General features: G+C 46.2%; 1 protein-coding gene across 2 annotated transcripts in view; it reads right to left on the bottom strand.

Moving 5' to 3' along the window:
• Positions 1-15,335, bottom strand: part of ADCY8 (adenylate cyclase 8) — a 139,458-nt gene that overhangs the window by 51,064 nt on the left and 73,059 nt on the right. For both annotated transcript variants that reach the window (XM_056854245.1, XM_056854247.1), the window contains exons 5-7: positions 10,154-10,281; positions 7,376-7,534; positions 2,864-3,134 (exon numbers count right to left, since the gene is read on the bottom strand). In XM_056854245.1, coding sequence (XP_056710223.1) covers positions 2,864-3,134; positions 7,376-7,534; positions 10,154-10,281 — 558 coding nt within the window. The remainder of the gene's footprint in view (positions 1-2,863; positions 3,135-7,375; positions 7,535-10,153; positions 10,282-15,335) is intronic.

Genomic DNA, 15,335 nt, shown 5'->3' with positions numbered 1-15,335 from the left:
ACTCAAGCAGAGGTCTTTCACATCACCTACTTGCCTGATCCCTTTAACTGAAGATGCTGGGGATTGAACCTGGGACCTTCTGCATGCCAAGCAGATGCTCTACCACTGAGCCATGGCCCCTCCATAGGGGTCATTGAAATAGACAAGCATTTCCCCTGCAAATACTCTACCTATCATAATGATAACACAATCATAGTTAATAAAGGTGATTTTGGTTCTTGGCTTGGATTTGTATAAGAATAATGGCGGGGTGTTATCTCATAGCTGCATAAACAGCCCATGCTACCCTATGCTCATCAGAGCTTGGAAGCTAAGCAGGGGCAGTGATAGTTAATACTTGGATGGGAGACCACCGAAGAAAACTAGAGCTGCTGTACAGAGGAAGGCAATGGCAAACCATCTCTGCTCATCTCTTGTCTTGAAAAACCCAAGGTCCTGGTCTTGCCATGGGTTGGTTGTGACCTGGCTGCACACAGTTGTTATTATCTCATGTCATGCCTTCCTTCATTTATACTTTCTTGGTTTGTCAGAAACCACACATTTGACTGTTGACCACAACTGAGCACTGGACACCAAGCCCTGTGAAGAAAGGCTGAGGGACTTGGGAATGTTTAAAAGAAGAAGAAGAAGATTTGGTTTTTACATGCCGACTTTCTCTACCACTTAAGGGAGACTCAAACCGACTTCCCTTCCCCTCCCCACAACAGACACCCTGTGAGGTAGGTGGGGCTGAGAGAGCTCTAACAGAGCTGTAACTTGCCCAAAGTCACCCAGCTGACTCCCTGTGCAGGAGTGGGGAAACAAATCCAGTTCACCAGATTAGCCTCCGCCGCTCATGTGGCGGGGTGGGGAATCAAACCTGGATCTCCAGATCAGAGTCCACCGCTCCAAACCACCGTTCTTAACCACAACACCATGCTGGCTCTCTGTTTTAGATGAAACCAGGCCAGATGAAGAGATCCCAGGGGTTTTCTAATGCTAAATAGCACTTAATGAGGATCTCCAGACTTAGGGGTTTATTGCCTTTCCCCTCCACGGTTCCCCCCTCCACAGTCACCCTGCAGTGGAAATCATTCAAGCAATACTAAGGTGCTTATATTTCCCCCGAGGGGACCCTACTGATAGTAGGTAAATGACCCACGGTGGTTTTCAACACACCTCGGCCCTGATTGGAATTCCTCCTTCCCTCCCTCCCCACAGCTAATCACAATCAATGGGAGATCTGTTCCTTTCTTTCCCGATGTCATGTCTAGACAAACCCAATCATGAGAATGAGAAGGGAAAGCGGGGAAGCCAGATGCGCAGTCATGCCACAGGAGTAGGAATGGATTGCACAGTCATGTTGCAGCCCTCATGGAGGAAGGAGAACATCAGCACACAAAGGCACAGGACAACATTACACCCACCTAGGGTTGCCAGGTCCCTCTTCGCCACCGGCGGGAGATTTTTGGGGCGGAGCCTGGGGAGGGGGAGGTTTGGGGAGGGGGAGGGACTTCAACTCCATAGAGTCCATTTGCCAAAGCGGCCATTTTCTCCAGGGGAACTGATCTCTATCGGCTGGAGATCAGTTGTCATCCCAGGAGATCTCCAGCTACTACTACCTGGCAGTTGGCAACCCTACACCCACCCACACTTCTGGGCATGCTCTGTCAAGCCACACACAACAGATGGGGGGGCAGTCTTCTCTGAACCACTTCCGTTGGCAGGTGGGGGTCTCAGTTTGATGCAGTGTGCCTTTGTGCAAAATATATATATATAAAAAATCCCTGCATACACAAAGCTTGATGTCCTGGTTCTAGCCTAGCAGTCTCCCTAATGCTTAGTTTTCTATGTGCATGGATCGATCATTATTTTTAATGGAGAAGCATTCAGTCTCGCCAGCTTCACCTAAAGCCATACCCTTTAGAGAAAGGTTTGCCACCCCAGCTGTTGTTTGTGAGACCTAAGTATCATGCTAGCTGACAGCCCTGCAAGCAAGCAAACACTCAGCTGCCTGATGTTTGCTCGAGGCTAGGCTGGCCAAGTGTCCACTTATGGCAGGCAAACGTCCGGCCATTTCAGCCACTGCCCATTGGTGCTCAGTTGGTCAGTGGGTGGAAGTGGGCTGGTCAAATGGGGAGGAGCGATCATTGCCACCATGTGATGATGTCACTTCTGCTGCCCCCCAGAAGTGCAGAATCAGACCAGGGTGATGCTTTAGCACTCGCCCAAAACAGAATTTGGAGGTTAGTGCTTGAGTGTTGCCCAGCACGATGTGGGCACATCTGGGTCACACTGTACATGATGTCATCATAGGGTTGTAAGTGATGTTGTCACAGGTCCCTCTTCGCCACCGGCGAGAGGTTTTTGGGGTGGAGCCTGAGGAGGTGGGGTTTGGGGAGAGGGGGACTTCAATGCTGGAGATCAGTTGAAATAGCAGGAGACCTCCAGCTAGTACCTGGCGGTTGGCAACCCTATGTCATCATGTGGTGATGACAATCGCTGCCCCCTCCCACAGTAAGTATCTGCCTCCTCCCCATCTCCTGCCCTGTCGACTTCAGCTGTTCTTGGGCTTCTAACAGGCCCAGCCTTTTCTGCATAACGAACCGGTTGGACTTTCTGATTCAATTAACACTCGGCTGCGTGTAACATTTAATTTCCGCGGGGAGACGGGAGGGGAACCGTGGCACTGTCTGGATTCCGACACATCGGTCAATCCCGACCTGCGGCGGTTTGTTTAATGATCTGCGGTTCGCGCCGGGGAAAAGGTCAAGTCGGAATTTGTTTCCTCCGAGGCTTCCATGATGGAGTCGTGTAAAGCATGTGTATGGTGAAGATGACATTGGGGTGTGTGCATGGGGGGACACACAATAACCAGACTTACGTGCTGTTTCCCCACAATGTTGTCGAAGGGGAGCTCGGGACTCCAAGAGCCTTCTGTGAAGGTCGCTCCGCTGCTTCTCCTATCGGAAGAGGCGACCGATTCTTTGACGATGTCTTCGGGGAGGGTCAATAGACTTTCCTCGGGCTGCTTGATCAGGTAAGTCTCGATGTTGTGCTTCCGCAGAAACTCATTGCGTTCCTTGCCGTGCCCTTCCTCGACCTTATAATCCCCATTTAAGCAGTCCAGAGTCGCCTTGGATATGTGGATTCTCCTGCAGAGGCACAAATGGAGGACGCCTGAGCATAAAGATCTCAACCCTCCTGGTTATAGGTTCATATTGTTCCATGGTACCCGGTAGAGAGCCAGCGTGGTGTCGTGGTTAGGAGCAGTGGAGTCTGGAGAACCGGGTTTGATTCCCCACTCCTCCACGTGAGCGGCGGGCTCTAAGCCAGAGAACCGGGTTTGATTCCCCACTCCTCCACATGAAACCTGCTGGGTGACCTTAGACCGATCGCAGTTCTTTTCGAACTCTCTCAGCCCCACCTACCTCACAAGGTGTCTGCTGTGGGGAGAGGAATTGAAGGCGGTTGTAAGCCAGTTTGAGACTCCTTAAAGGTAGAGAAAAGTGGGGTATAAAAACCAACTCTTCTTTTTCTAGGTGAGCAAAATGGCCTTGTTTATTTATAGGATATTCCAATGCCTCCTCTTCAGAGCTCTGGCTGAAGCAGCTTACAATTAAAACAACATTAACAAGAAGGAATTTGCTGCCAGAATTTGCTGCCAGAGGATGTAGTGGTGGTGACAGGCACAGATGGCTATAAAGGGGGACTAGGCAGATTCAGGGAAGATAGGTCCTTCAATGGCTACTAGCCATGGTGACTAAAAGGAACCTCCACACTCAAAGGCAGTAAACCTCTGAGTACCTTCCAGAGTTGTTGGCGCTCTAACCACTTCTAGTGATCTCCCAGTAGATAGGTCTCTTCCCCCACCACTCCTTAGTTTATTCCATGGAGAAGGAAGATGGCAGTGGGGGGAATAAGTATAAAATATTGCCCTACATGGTGGGCAATCTCTTGTCCCCGTGTCCTGTCCCCTGCTGCTGCTCCGAAAAGTGAGATACCACAATGCTCTGGGAATTCCCAAAATCTCTGTGGTTTTTACCATAGACATTGGGAAATTCCTAGTGTGTTGGGAAGTCACTTCTGGGTTCAACTAAAAGTGAGAGCCAGCATGGTATAGTGGTTTAGAATGGTGGTTTGGAGTGATGGACTCTGATCTGGAGAACCGGGTTTGATTCCCCACTCCTCCACATGGGCAGCGGAGGCTAATCTGGAGAACCCGGTTGGTTTTCCCACTCTGACACGTGAAGCCTTCTGGGTGACTTGGGCTAGTCACAGCTCTCTTAGAGCTCTCTCAGCCCCACCTACCTCACAGGGTGTCTGTTGTGGGGAGGGGAAGGGAAGGTGATTGTAAGCTGGTTTGAGTTTCCCTTAAGTGGTAGAGAAAGTCGGCATATAAAAACCAACTCTTCTTCTTCATCATCTTCTTCTGTCTCAACGTTGCATGATGTTGCTCAGCCCCCCCCCCCTTTTGCTCCCACTGGAGCAGAGGGCCTGGCTGGCAACCCTAGATGGGAAGAAGTAGGGTTGCCAACCTCCAGGTAGTAGCTGGGGATCTCCTGGGATTACAACTGATCAGCTACTGCCTGGAGGTTGGAGAAAATAGCTGCTTTGGCATTGATCTCCCTCCCCGCTCCAAACCCTGCCCTCCTCAGGATCCACCCCCAAAATCTCCAGGTATTTCCCAACCCGGAGCTGGCAACCCTAAGGAGTAGGGAAGCTGAGCCATTTGTATTCATGCTTGCTTCAGAATCCCCTGGCACTTCATTTCATTTGCCACATAATTTGCAGGAAGTCCATTTAAATTAATGGGAAGTTTGGCTTTGACTTTGAGGAACCTCGGTAAGTTTGCTTGTTACTGAAACTCCAACTGCCGCCTTAATTGGTTTCATTCATTTGATCAAACAGAGGCAATGAAAGTGAGGCATTAAAATGCAAATGACTTCCATTAAAATGCAAATGTGGGGCCCCAATCCATGACCTAGTTGTGCTGCTGCACTTCAGTAGGTCACAACACTTTGGGCCCATAAATGTCGATTGGGGGAGGGGGGAAATTAAATTTCAGTCCAAGGTCTCTGACGATCTGGTTTGCAGATAGGGTTGCCAACCTCCAGGTGGTGGCTGGCGATCTCCTGGGATCACAACAGATCTCCAGGCGACAGAGATCAGTTTCCCTGGAGAAAATGGCCTCTTTGGGAGGTGGACTCTATGACATTATACCCCATTGAAGTCCCTCCCCTCCTTAAATCCTGCCTTCCTCAGTCTGCACCCCCAAAATCTGAAGAACAAGAAGAAGAGTTGGTTTTTATATGCTGATTTTGTATGCCTTTAAGGAGTCTCAAACCAGCTTATAATTCCCTTCCCTTCCTCTCCCCACGACAGACACCTTGTGAGGTGGGCGGGGCCGAGAGAGTTCAGAGAGAACTGTGACTAGCCCAAGGCCACCCAGCAGGCTTCATACGGAGGAGTGGGGAATCAACCTCGGTTCTCCAGATTAGAGTCCACTGCTCGTAACCACTACATCACACTGGATGTTAAGGGGCTGATGGACTGAGTGGGACAGGGAACTAAGTTAACTGGTCTCCATCCTCCCTCTCTTTCGCCACTGAGAAAGGGCAATTATCTCCACACGCCAAAGACATGAATTGGGCTTCTCATGATGTGTTGAAATACAGGCTGTGTCAGGTAGAAATAACATCTGCACCCTGCAGTTCAGGAAGCCACTTTGGATGGAGAAACCGCCAGGCTGAAATGCCCATAGAACGAGTGATGCAAAGGTCACCAGAAGCGCACATTAACAACTCTGAGTGCCACATTGGCGTGAACGTTGCCTGCAGGGGATGCTTCCTCGAGTGTTGTGTCATCAGGTTGACAGCTAATGAAAGCTTTAGCAGTTCGTCCAAAACTCGGGCAAACTTACCAGGGAACAGGAAGGATGGTTATTTGAGGGAGGTCAAAATACAGTGATTGGGGAAAGTCCTAGAGCCCCACATGACATGCTGGCATCACTTCCAGGTACTCTACCAGAAGTGATGTCATGCTGTCACGTGACACCGTTTTTGTCACTCTGCGCCCCACCCCCAAGTTCCCTTAGGTAACCGGAGAAGTAGAAGAAGAATTTCTCTACCACTTAAGGAAGAATCAAACCGACTTACAATCACCTTTCCCTTCCCATAACAGACACCCTGTGAGGTGGGTGGGGCTGAGAGAGCTCTAAGAGAGCTGTGACTAGCTCAAGGTCACCCAGATGGCTTCATGTGTAGGAGTGGGAAAACAAATCCAGTTCACCGGATTAGCATCCGCCGCTCATGTGGAGGAGTGGGGAATCAAACCCGGTTCACCGGATTAGGGAAAGATGATAATTCTTGGCTGAAACTCAACAATGAATTTAGTCAATGGTCTTGGCTCAGATAAGATTGGAGACCTACCTAGGGTTGCCAACTGTGGGTTGGGAAATTCCTGGAGCTCAGCAGGGATGTGATCTAGGGTTGCCAAGTCCCTCTTTGCCACCAGTGGGAGGTTTTTGGGGTGGAGCCTGAGGAGGGCGGTTTTTGGGGAGGGGAGGGACTTCAATACCATAGAGTCCAACGGCCAAAGTGGCCATTTTCTCCAGATGAATTGATCTCTATCGGCTGGCGATCAGTTGTAATAGCAGGAGATCTCCAGCTAGTGCCTGGAGGTTGGCAACTCTTATGTGATGCCATGGAGTCCACCCTGTAAAGCAGCCATTTTCACCAGGGAAATTGAGAAAGTCTGGAGATCGGTAGTAATTTCAGGAGTTCTCCAGGCTCCACCTGGAGGTTGGCAACCCTATATCTGACTGAAGCAGGACGTTTATTGATATTTGGTGGCATGGGCACTAACATATTGAGCCTGTCCAGGAAACTGAGCAGGAAACTGAGCTGCCCTATAGGGCATGTGACCAAACTGAACAGAGCAGTACCCAAAGATGGTGAATGCAGGGTGCCATCTTGGTTTCAATAGATTTCAACATGACAACAACCATGTTACACAGCTTATGAAGAGGACTCATAGCCTTCCTCAGAATATGGATACATGAGCTGGAAATGTGTGGGCATAAATGATAATTCGGTGGGTTATAATGTCGTTAAAACCTGAAATCAGGAGAACGAACCCTAGGTAGCGTTGCCAGCTCCGAGTTGAGCAATACCTGGAGATTTAGGGGGGTGGAGCCTGAGGAGGGCAGGGTTTGGGAGGGGAGGGACTTCAATACCATAGAGTCCAATTGCCAAAGTGGCCATTCTCTCTGGGGGAACTGATCTCTGTCGCCTGGAGATCAGTTGTAATAGCAGGTGATCTTTAGCCACCACCTAAAGGTTGGCCACCCTATCTCTAGGACATGATGTTGTGGGTTAAACAGGCTCAGACTTACCCAGGGATTCCACCTGACTCAAGCTTGTTTGCAATATCCACGTCCCACGACCAGACATCAAACTGCCATTTCCGTAGGCCCAACACGCCACACAATACAGACCCTGAGTGTATCCCAATCCTCATGTCGACGTCGTGTTTTGTCCGGGATCTAACGTATCTGAAAAAGAAACCCAACATCTTAAAAATAGAGAAACAACATCTTAAAAAAAAAAGAAATAACAGAAAGAAGATGTATGAACTCGTCTAGAGACATTATATATTTTTGCTATATTTTTTCTATATAATTAGTCACCTATATGGTGCATTGTTGTCACACTGTATGTCTCATTGTTGGGTTTGTTGTATGTGATATAGATATATTAAGTACTTCGATGTATTAGGTTAAGTTTAGTAGCATATAAATCTATTTTTGCACTTTGACTATCTTTCTCTCCTGTACTGATTTTCTAATCTCCCCAATACTAGTACAGTGGTGTCTATTTCTCCTCCATTACCTGGAGGTTGGCAACCCTACCCTGGTTCTCTTGTACAGATTACACTGGCTACAGATTACTGTAATTGTAACTTGAATGAAAAGACCCATATTTTCAGTGAACAACGAAAATTGCAGAATAAAAATCTGAAAGTTTTGCTGACCCCCCGCCTCCCAACAAATCATCCAGGGATTTTTAAAAATCCTGTACGAATCACTGAAATGGAGACTATAAAATTCAACACTTAATAATAAGGTATTAAGTAGGTTCGCACAATTAAGTGATAAGATTCTGGGCAGGAAAATATCCTCAGCAGTAAAACAGCCCTGAAGGGTGGATTATTACAGAGCCGCTTAATTGCATCCATGCTCCCGTGGCGAACATATTACCACTATTACACCAGCGCATAAAAGAAAGAAAACGGTAGAGAGATTTGAATGGAATCAGCTACAAGCTCATTGCCTCATGGGACACGTCTCCATAAACCTATATTCATTATAGCACCATCAATTGCTTTAATTAAGAATTGTTCTCATCTCACCTTTCAAGCCCCTAATGACTTTGGGTTTTTTTTAAGTGTTTGAGGGGAATATTATTTCTGGAAATTGAATGATTTCCCAACCAAACATTTAAGTCTACATTGTGAAAACAAGAAGAAGAAGAAGAAGCAGAAGAAGCAGAAAAATCAGAAGCAGAAGCAGAAGAAGCAGAAGAAGAAAAGAAGCAGAGTTGGTTTTTATATGCCAACTTTCTCTACCACTTAAGGAAGAATCAAATAATCTTACAATCACTTTGGCCATTTAGGCTTGGTAATTACCAGCGCGTTCCAGGCTGAAGTGCCCCCCATACTTTTTTTGGTTCTTCATGCTGAACTGTAATTCCAGAGGTCCCTGTGAAGCCGGCGCATGCCTGCTTCGCATTTCTTAAGAGCCCCTTTAACACGACCTTGTGTATTTGCTCCGCCTCCCACATCGGAGCATTCACTGAAGGAACCATGAAGAAGCACAGCGACGGCTTAGCTATGCAAATGACAATCACTAATGGCTATGCAAATGAAGGAACAAAGGAGCAGGCGAATGGGGTGGTGGTGGAATTTGTCTGACTTTCTCCTCTTGCATTGGGACAATGAATAGTAATTTTAAAGGCTGGGTTTTAAAAAGGAGCTTTGAGTGAGCATCATAATCGACCCTGCGTAAATGGCCTGTCTATTCCCCTTCCCACAACAGACAGCCTGTGAGGTAGGTGGGGCTGAGAGAGCTGTGACTAGCCCAATGTCACCGAGCAGGCTTCATGTGCAGGAGTGGGGAAACAAATCCAGTTCACCAGATTAGCCTCCGCCGCTCGTGTGGAGGAGTGGGGAATCAAATCCGTTTCTCCAGATCAGAGTCCACCCCTCCAAACCACTGCTCTTAACCACTACACCATGCCGGCTCAAGTGAAGAGGAAGGAGTGATGGGGCAGGACTTGTGGTGGAACAGGCTGTCAAGTCACACCTGACCTATGGCGACCCTGTAGGGTTTTCAGGGCAAGAGACGTTCAGAGGTGGTTTGATATTGCCTGCCTCCACATGGGCTGAGAGAATTCGGAGAGAAATGTGACTGGTCCAGGGACACCCAGCAGGCTTCATGTGAAGGAGTGGGGAATTGAACCTGGCTCTCCAGATTAGAGTCTGCCTCTATACCATGCAGGCTCTCGGGCAGGACTTAGGTACCTTGAAACTGTGAGGGAAAAGGGCCAAGGCATGGTTTCTTCACCTGGGACAAGTCTCAGTGTGCTACTTTGTAGGTCAAAGTTGAGCCCTGGAATGTGTGAAATAGTGATAAAGAGTTGCCAATACTGGCTTAATAGCAGGGTTGCCAGTTCCGGGTTGGGAAATACTTGGAGATTTGGCAGGTTGGCAATGTCAGCAATGCTTGGGTAGATGATGAGAGGGAGAGCATCCTGGCCATCTTCTGGGCATGTGGTAGGGGTCACTGGGGGTGTGGGGGGGGGAGGTAGTTGTGAATTTCTTGCATTGTGCAGGGGGTTGGACTAGATGACCCTGGTAGTCCCTTCCAACTCAATGATACTATGATTCTATCTATGACGTTCAGGCTGACCTGAGGCCCGGAGCTCCTTGCTCTAGAAATCAGGCACTGCCTGTTTGCAATGACTCTGCATACCAAAGAGATAACAAAGCAGCAAGAGAAGAGCTGAGATGTTCACTATCGAGCAATGAGGTGCTGAAAAACAACACAAAACTACAGACCGGAGGCACAGCATGGTGGCAGCGGTAAAATGAAAGGAGAAAGAAAATGAATTACCTGATTGTTTTGATCATGCTGAGCCCCATCTCAACACAACAATGAGCATGGTCTTGGCGAGGTTCCGGGAGACCAGAAACACAGTAGTAGCAGTCCCCCAAGATCTTAATTCTAAGGCAGTGATGTTCCTACATCCAAAAGAGAATGGTTTTCAGCAATGAGACTCTATTTGCAAGGACAAAGTGTACATAATACGATCAGTGCCAGAAGGAAAACTGGAACGCTTCCCAGTACGCTTTCTCCATATGTAACAAACATCTCGATTTTCTTCTAAATTGTTGAAACGTGCGTCTTTGTGCACCTGCAATGGAATAGCCCCCATGTTTTCTTGGAAAGCATGTCCGATCCTTCCTAAGGGAACAAGAAATGCCACCAAGGTCTGATTGCGGCAGACAAGAAGAAGAAGGAGGAGGAAGAGGAGGAGGAGGAGGAGGAGGAGGAGAAGAAGAAGAGTTGGCTTTTATATGCTGACTTTCTCTACCACTTAAGGGAGATTCAAACCGCCTTACCATCACCTTCCCTTCCCCTCCCCACAACAGACACCCTGTGAGGTAGGTGGAACTGAGAGAGTGTGACTAGCCCAAGGTCACCCAGCTGGCTTCGTGTGTAGGAGTGGGGGAACCAATCCAGTTCACTAGATTAGCCTCCACCGCTCATGTGAAGGAGTGGGGAATCAAACCCGGTTCTCCAGATCAGACTCCACTGCTCCAAAACACCGCTCTTAACCACTACACCATGCTGGCTACACCACAAGCTGATGGGTCACCCAATTCAGCGTAAGATGTTCTGTTTGTTAGAAACCATGAGGGACGGGGCGGGGGGGCATTTGTTGGATGGGAAATGAACAGAGTTTCTGAGAGGAGTGATTACAGTCCTGGGTATCAGTTAAATTGGCGGGCGAGCCAGTAAAACAGAGTGCAGAAGTGAGGGGCGAAATCTAATATCCAACTTCCCTCCGTATTTTTTTTTTATTATTTGAAACATTAGTAATTTCTCCATGGGAGGCTGTTATGCCTGCTAGTTTGCTCCCATGCTGGTTAAGGAGTGAGAACATTCATTTGGTTGCTAATTTCCACAAATGGAATCGTTTTCTTACAGCCCAATACTCTTTTTGCAGGGAGCACACTCCAGCTTGAGTTAAAGCATTAGAACATATGTGGTAGAGTGGTTAGACCACTGATCCGCAATGTGGGGCCGACTGCTTGCCATGGTGCTCAACAGTGTGTTCCTTGTGCCCTCTTTCTTCTTCTCCCAAATAAATAGGCGATACTTAGGGCACTTTCACACCTGCCAAATAATGCACTTTCAATCCATTTTCAATGCTCTTTAATGATTGTTTGCAAGTGGATTTTGCCGCTTCACACAGTAAAATCCAGCTTCAAAGTGCATTGAAAGTGGATTGAAAGTGAATTATTCGGCATGTGTGAAAGTGCCCTTAGTATCTTCCATCCCAGTGGACCAGGAGGTGTTTCAGAAGACTGCTGGGGGCAACACCTTTGGGTCTGCAGGAAGTGCCCATTCTCAAATCACATACATCAGTCACAAATAAATGCTGCATTTCAATAAAAACCTGCCCTTCAATGTTCATGTAAGTAGTCCTTAGTGACGCTAATGGCCTCCAATCAATTTGAACCCACAGCATCTTTGCACATGGACACTTTTGTTTAAACCCAATGCAAAGCAGTTCAGCAGACATTCACAGCTGGTCAGCATGAACCAAGCAGGCCAAGTGATCACTGCATGCCTGATCGCACCCTTCGAACTCCATACGTTCAACTGCCGAATGTATCCACATAAAATTTGCAGCATCCCTATATAAGGGGTCGCCATAAGTCGGCTGTGACTTGACGGCACTTTACACACACATATATGATTACCTCTTGATTTATGCTGGACTTGAACCTGGGACGCCCTGTTTTAATGGTTCTCCCTGCGTATCTGGTCTTGGAACATTGTATTCTTCCTCTGTTTGCAATACAGATTACTTATATGCTAAAGATTTCATGACGGCAGTGCTCGAAGCTCGGATTTGGGATGGGGCTTTTAGATTCTGGGTCAAGATTTATTTCTCCATGGAGGTGAATGGATATTTGCACTGACTTCAAGCTGATTCCTACTAGATCTCATGGAGTAAACCGTTTGAACATTGTATCCAGTCTTTAGGGAGCTCTCTTTCTGACCTAAAGGATCGCGAGTCATCGGCAGCTCTTTCTTCAGTCCTGAGCTGCTTGCGAAAACTGGATTTCAGAAGTACTGCAATAAGAGCACGTAGAGTAGGCTCACCTCCATACCTAGGTCTAAACTTGCCTCAATCTCTCCCGATGTATTTTGATTTTCTGACAATCTCGCTATGTGTGTGTGTTAAGTGCCATCAAGTCACTTCCGACTCATGGTGACCCTATGAATGAAAGTCTTCCAAAATGTCCTATCTTTGACAGCCTTGCTCAGATCTTACAAATTGAAGGCTGTGGCTTCCTTTATTGAATCAATCCATCTCTTGTTGGGTCTTCCTCTTTTCCTGCTGCCCTCAACTTTTCCTAGCATGACTGTCTTTTCCAGTGACTCTTGTCATTTCATGACATGACCACAATACGATAGCCTCAGTTTAGTCATTTTAGCTTCTAGGGTCAGTTCAGGGTAGATTTGATCTATAACCCACAGTTTTGTTTTTTTGGCAGTCCATGGAATCCGTAACACTCTCCTCCAACACCACATTTCAAAGGAATCTATTTTCTTCCTGTAAGCTTTCTTCACTGTCCAGCTTTCACACCCATACATAGTAATAGGGAATACAATGGCATGAATTAATCTAGTCTTGGTGACCAGTGACACATCTTTACACTTCAAAATCTTTTCTAACTCCTTCATAGCTGCCCTTCCCAGTCTCAATCTCCTTCTGATTTCTTGGCTGAACTCCCTTTTGGTTGATGGTGGAGCCAAGGAATAGAAAGTCCTGAACCATTTCAATTATCTCATTGTCAACCTTAAAGTTGTTTAATTCTCCTGTAGTCATTACTTTTGTTTTCTTGATGTTCAGCTGTAGTCCTGCTTTGGCACTTTCTCTTTTAACTTTCAGCAGTAGTCGTTTCAAATCTTCACTATTTTGTGCCAATAATGTAGTGTCATCAGCATATCTCAAATTATTAATGTTCCTCCCTCCAACTTTCACTCCACCTTCATCTAAATCTAATCCAGTTTTCCTAATTATATGAAGAGATTGAAGAGATAGGGAGATAAAATACATCCTTCCTTGTCTGACACCTTTGCCAATTGGAAACCATTCCGTTTCTCCATATTCTGTTCTAATTGTGGCCTCTTGTCCAGAGTACAGGTGGCGTATCAAAACGATCAGATGTAGTGGCACACCCATTTCCTTTAAAACCAGCCATAAATCCCGCTATACAGATGATTATTTATGTTGGCTAGACTAAATGCCGTTCCATCAGGGGAGTTAACCAGTCGTCTAAATAGGACACCGTATTGTGAGAGAGTATGGCAATGTGGTTCTGGTCAAATAGACACTCTTCAGCATTCCTTGTTTAGCTGCGACCTGCTCAACAAAGCGAGAGACAGATGGATAAAGCCTTTTATCGGGGAATCTGCTTGTTAACTGGAAAAATTGAGGGTTCTTTTTAGCAGGGGTGTATTTTAAGACTACATTGGCAGTTGCCAAGTTTTTATCTCAGTCAATCAAGATTAAAAAAAAAATACTGATTCTCTTGTTTATCTAGATATCTGTTTATATGCATTTATAGTTCCTTTTTTAATCTTGATCTTAGTGTGACATTGTTCGGAGCCAAATTGGCCATATGAACTGTATTGTTAAAGTGAAGGCAGCATTCAGGAGTATTCTGAGAAACTGGCGAAAGGCTGGACGGTTTGGACTCAGATCTCGATGGCTCATTAAATACTGCACGCCGCCCCACCAGTTTATGAGAACTGCCAAAAAGAAGAAGAAAAGCAACGCGGAAGACTGCCAAGAGAGAAAACATTCCCAACTCACAGAGGACAGAAAGGTATTTGATGTATGTGGCTGTTGATAAGTTTCTCGCAAGATGCTACCTTCAAAGAAACACCTTCCCTCAGGTATATTCCCACACAATGCTTAGAACTCTAATCCCATTGTCAAGTGTTCTGCTGCTAGAGCAACCCGTGGATTTGAGAGAGACATCTTTGGGCTAGGTCTTTGATATGGATTAGCAAGACTTCCACACCAACCCATCAGATATTCCAAGTAGTGCTGCCTCCAAAGCCATGAATACTGATTTTCAAAATTATGTTCTGATACTACCCTTCCTTCAATGATACCCAGGTATAATTTTATCCTCATTACCCACTTGTGAGATACATTAGGCTAAGAGAGAAAGTCTAGCCCAAAGTCTAGCCCACACCTGTCCCTATTTTTACTTGGTTCTTGCTCTTCCTTCTAGACCTTTTGGCAACAACTGATCATTTCACAGACATATTCCTTTCTTCTCTCATAGGGTAAGTGTCTTCAGCAGCTTTGGGCTGCATATATATATTTTCTTGACTCTTATCTTATAATGACTAGCCTTATTATATTCCAGGAACGTTCTCAATATGAGTCTCCCTCTTGGAAGAGATAAATAATTTACAAAGCAGTGGGTAAGCTGTGGCATTCCACTCATTTTGTTCTTAAGTCAACTTAGTATACTTTATACTACAAGCCTCTGTTTTTTATATTTAGATAATCATTGCAACTTCAATGAATGAATGGTGGTTCCTCTAATTCAGTATGTGGTCGGCAAGCTGAAGAAGATTTTCGAAACGCGTCTTTGCCTTGCACCCACCTTATCACCCACCGGCTTAGGTCGTTTAGTGTTGAATTATGGACTATACATATTTTTGAACTATCGCATCTATTTATTTGGAACAACAGCCCTGTGAGGCCTTGTACACCTTTAACAGCCCAGTGAGGCTTGGTTCTAAGTTTTTATTACTGTATTCATTTCTCAGTATCATTTGAGGCTTATACTTTGTAACCTTGTTTTCATTGTTTATCTTGTATCCTTGTATCCTTGTTTCCCTGCTCACAGCTTGAAGTTTCTGTGTGCATTTCAACACAGTTAACCTTGTATCTTAGTATCCTTGTTTGCCTGTTGTAGCTTGTAGTTTCTGTGTGCCTTAACACAGCTTATATGATTTAACAGTACATTTCATT

This window comes from Euleptes europaea, chromosome 8, assembly GCF_029931775.1.
Source record: "Euleptes europaea isolate rEulEur1 chromosome 8, rEulEur1.hap1, whole genome shotgun sequence".
NCBI lineage: Eukaryota > Metazoa > Chordata > Lepidosauria > Squamata > Sphaerodactylidae > Euleptes > Euleptes europaea.
Note: the sequence above shows the minus strand (reverse complement) of the source record. Positions and strands in the feature narration are given on the sequence as shown.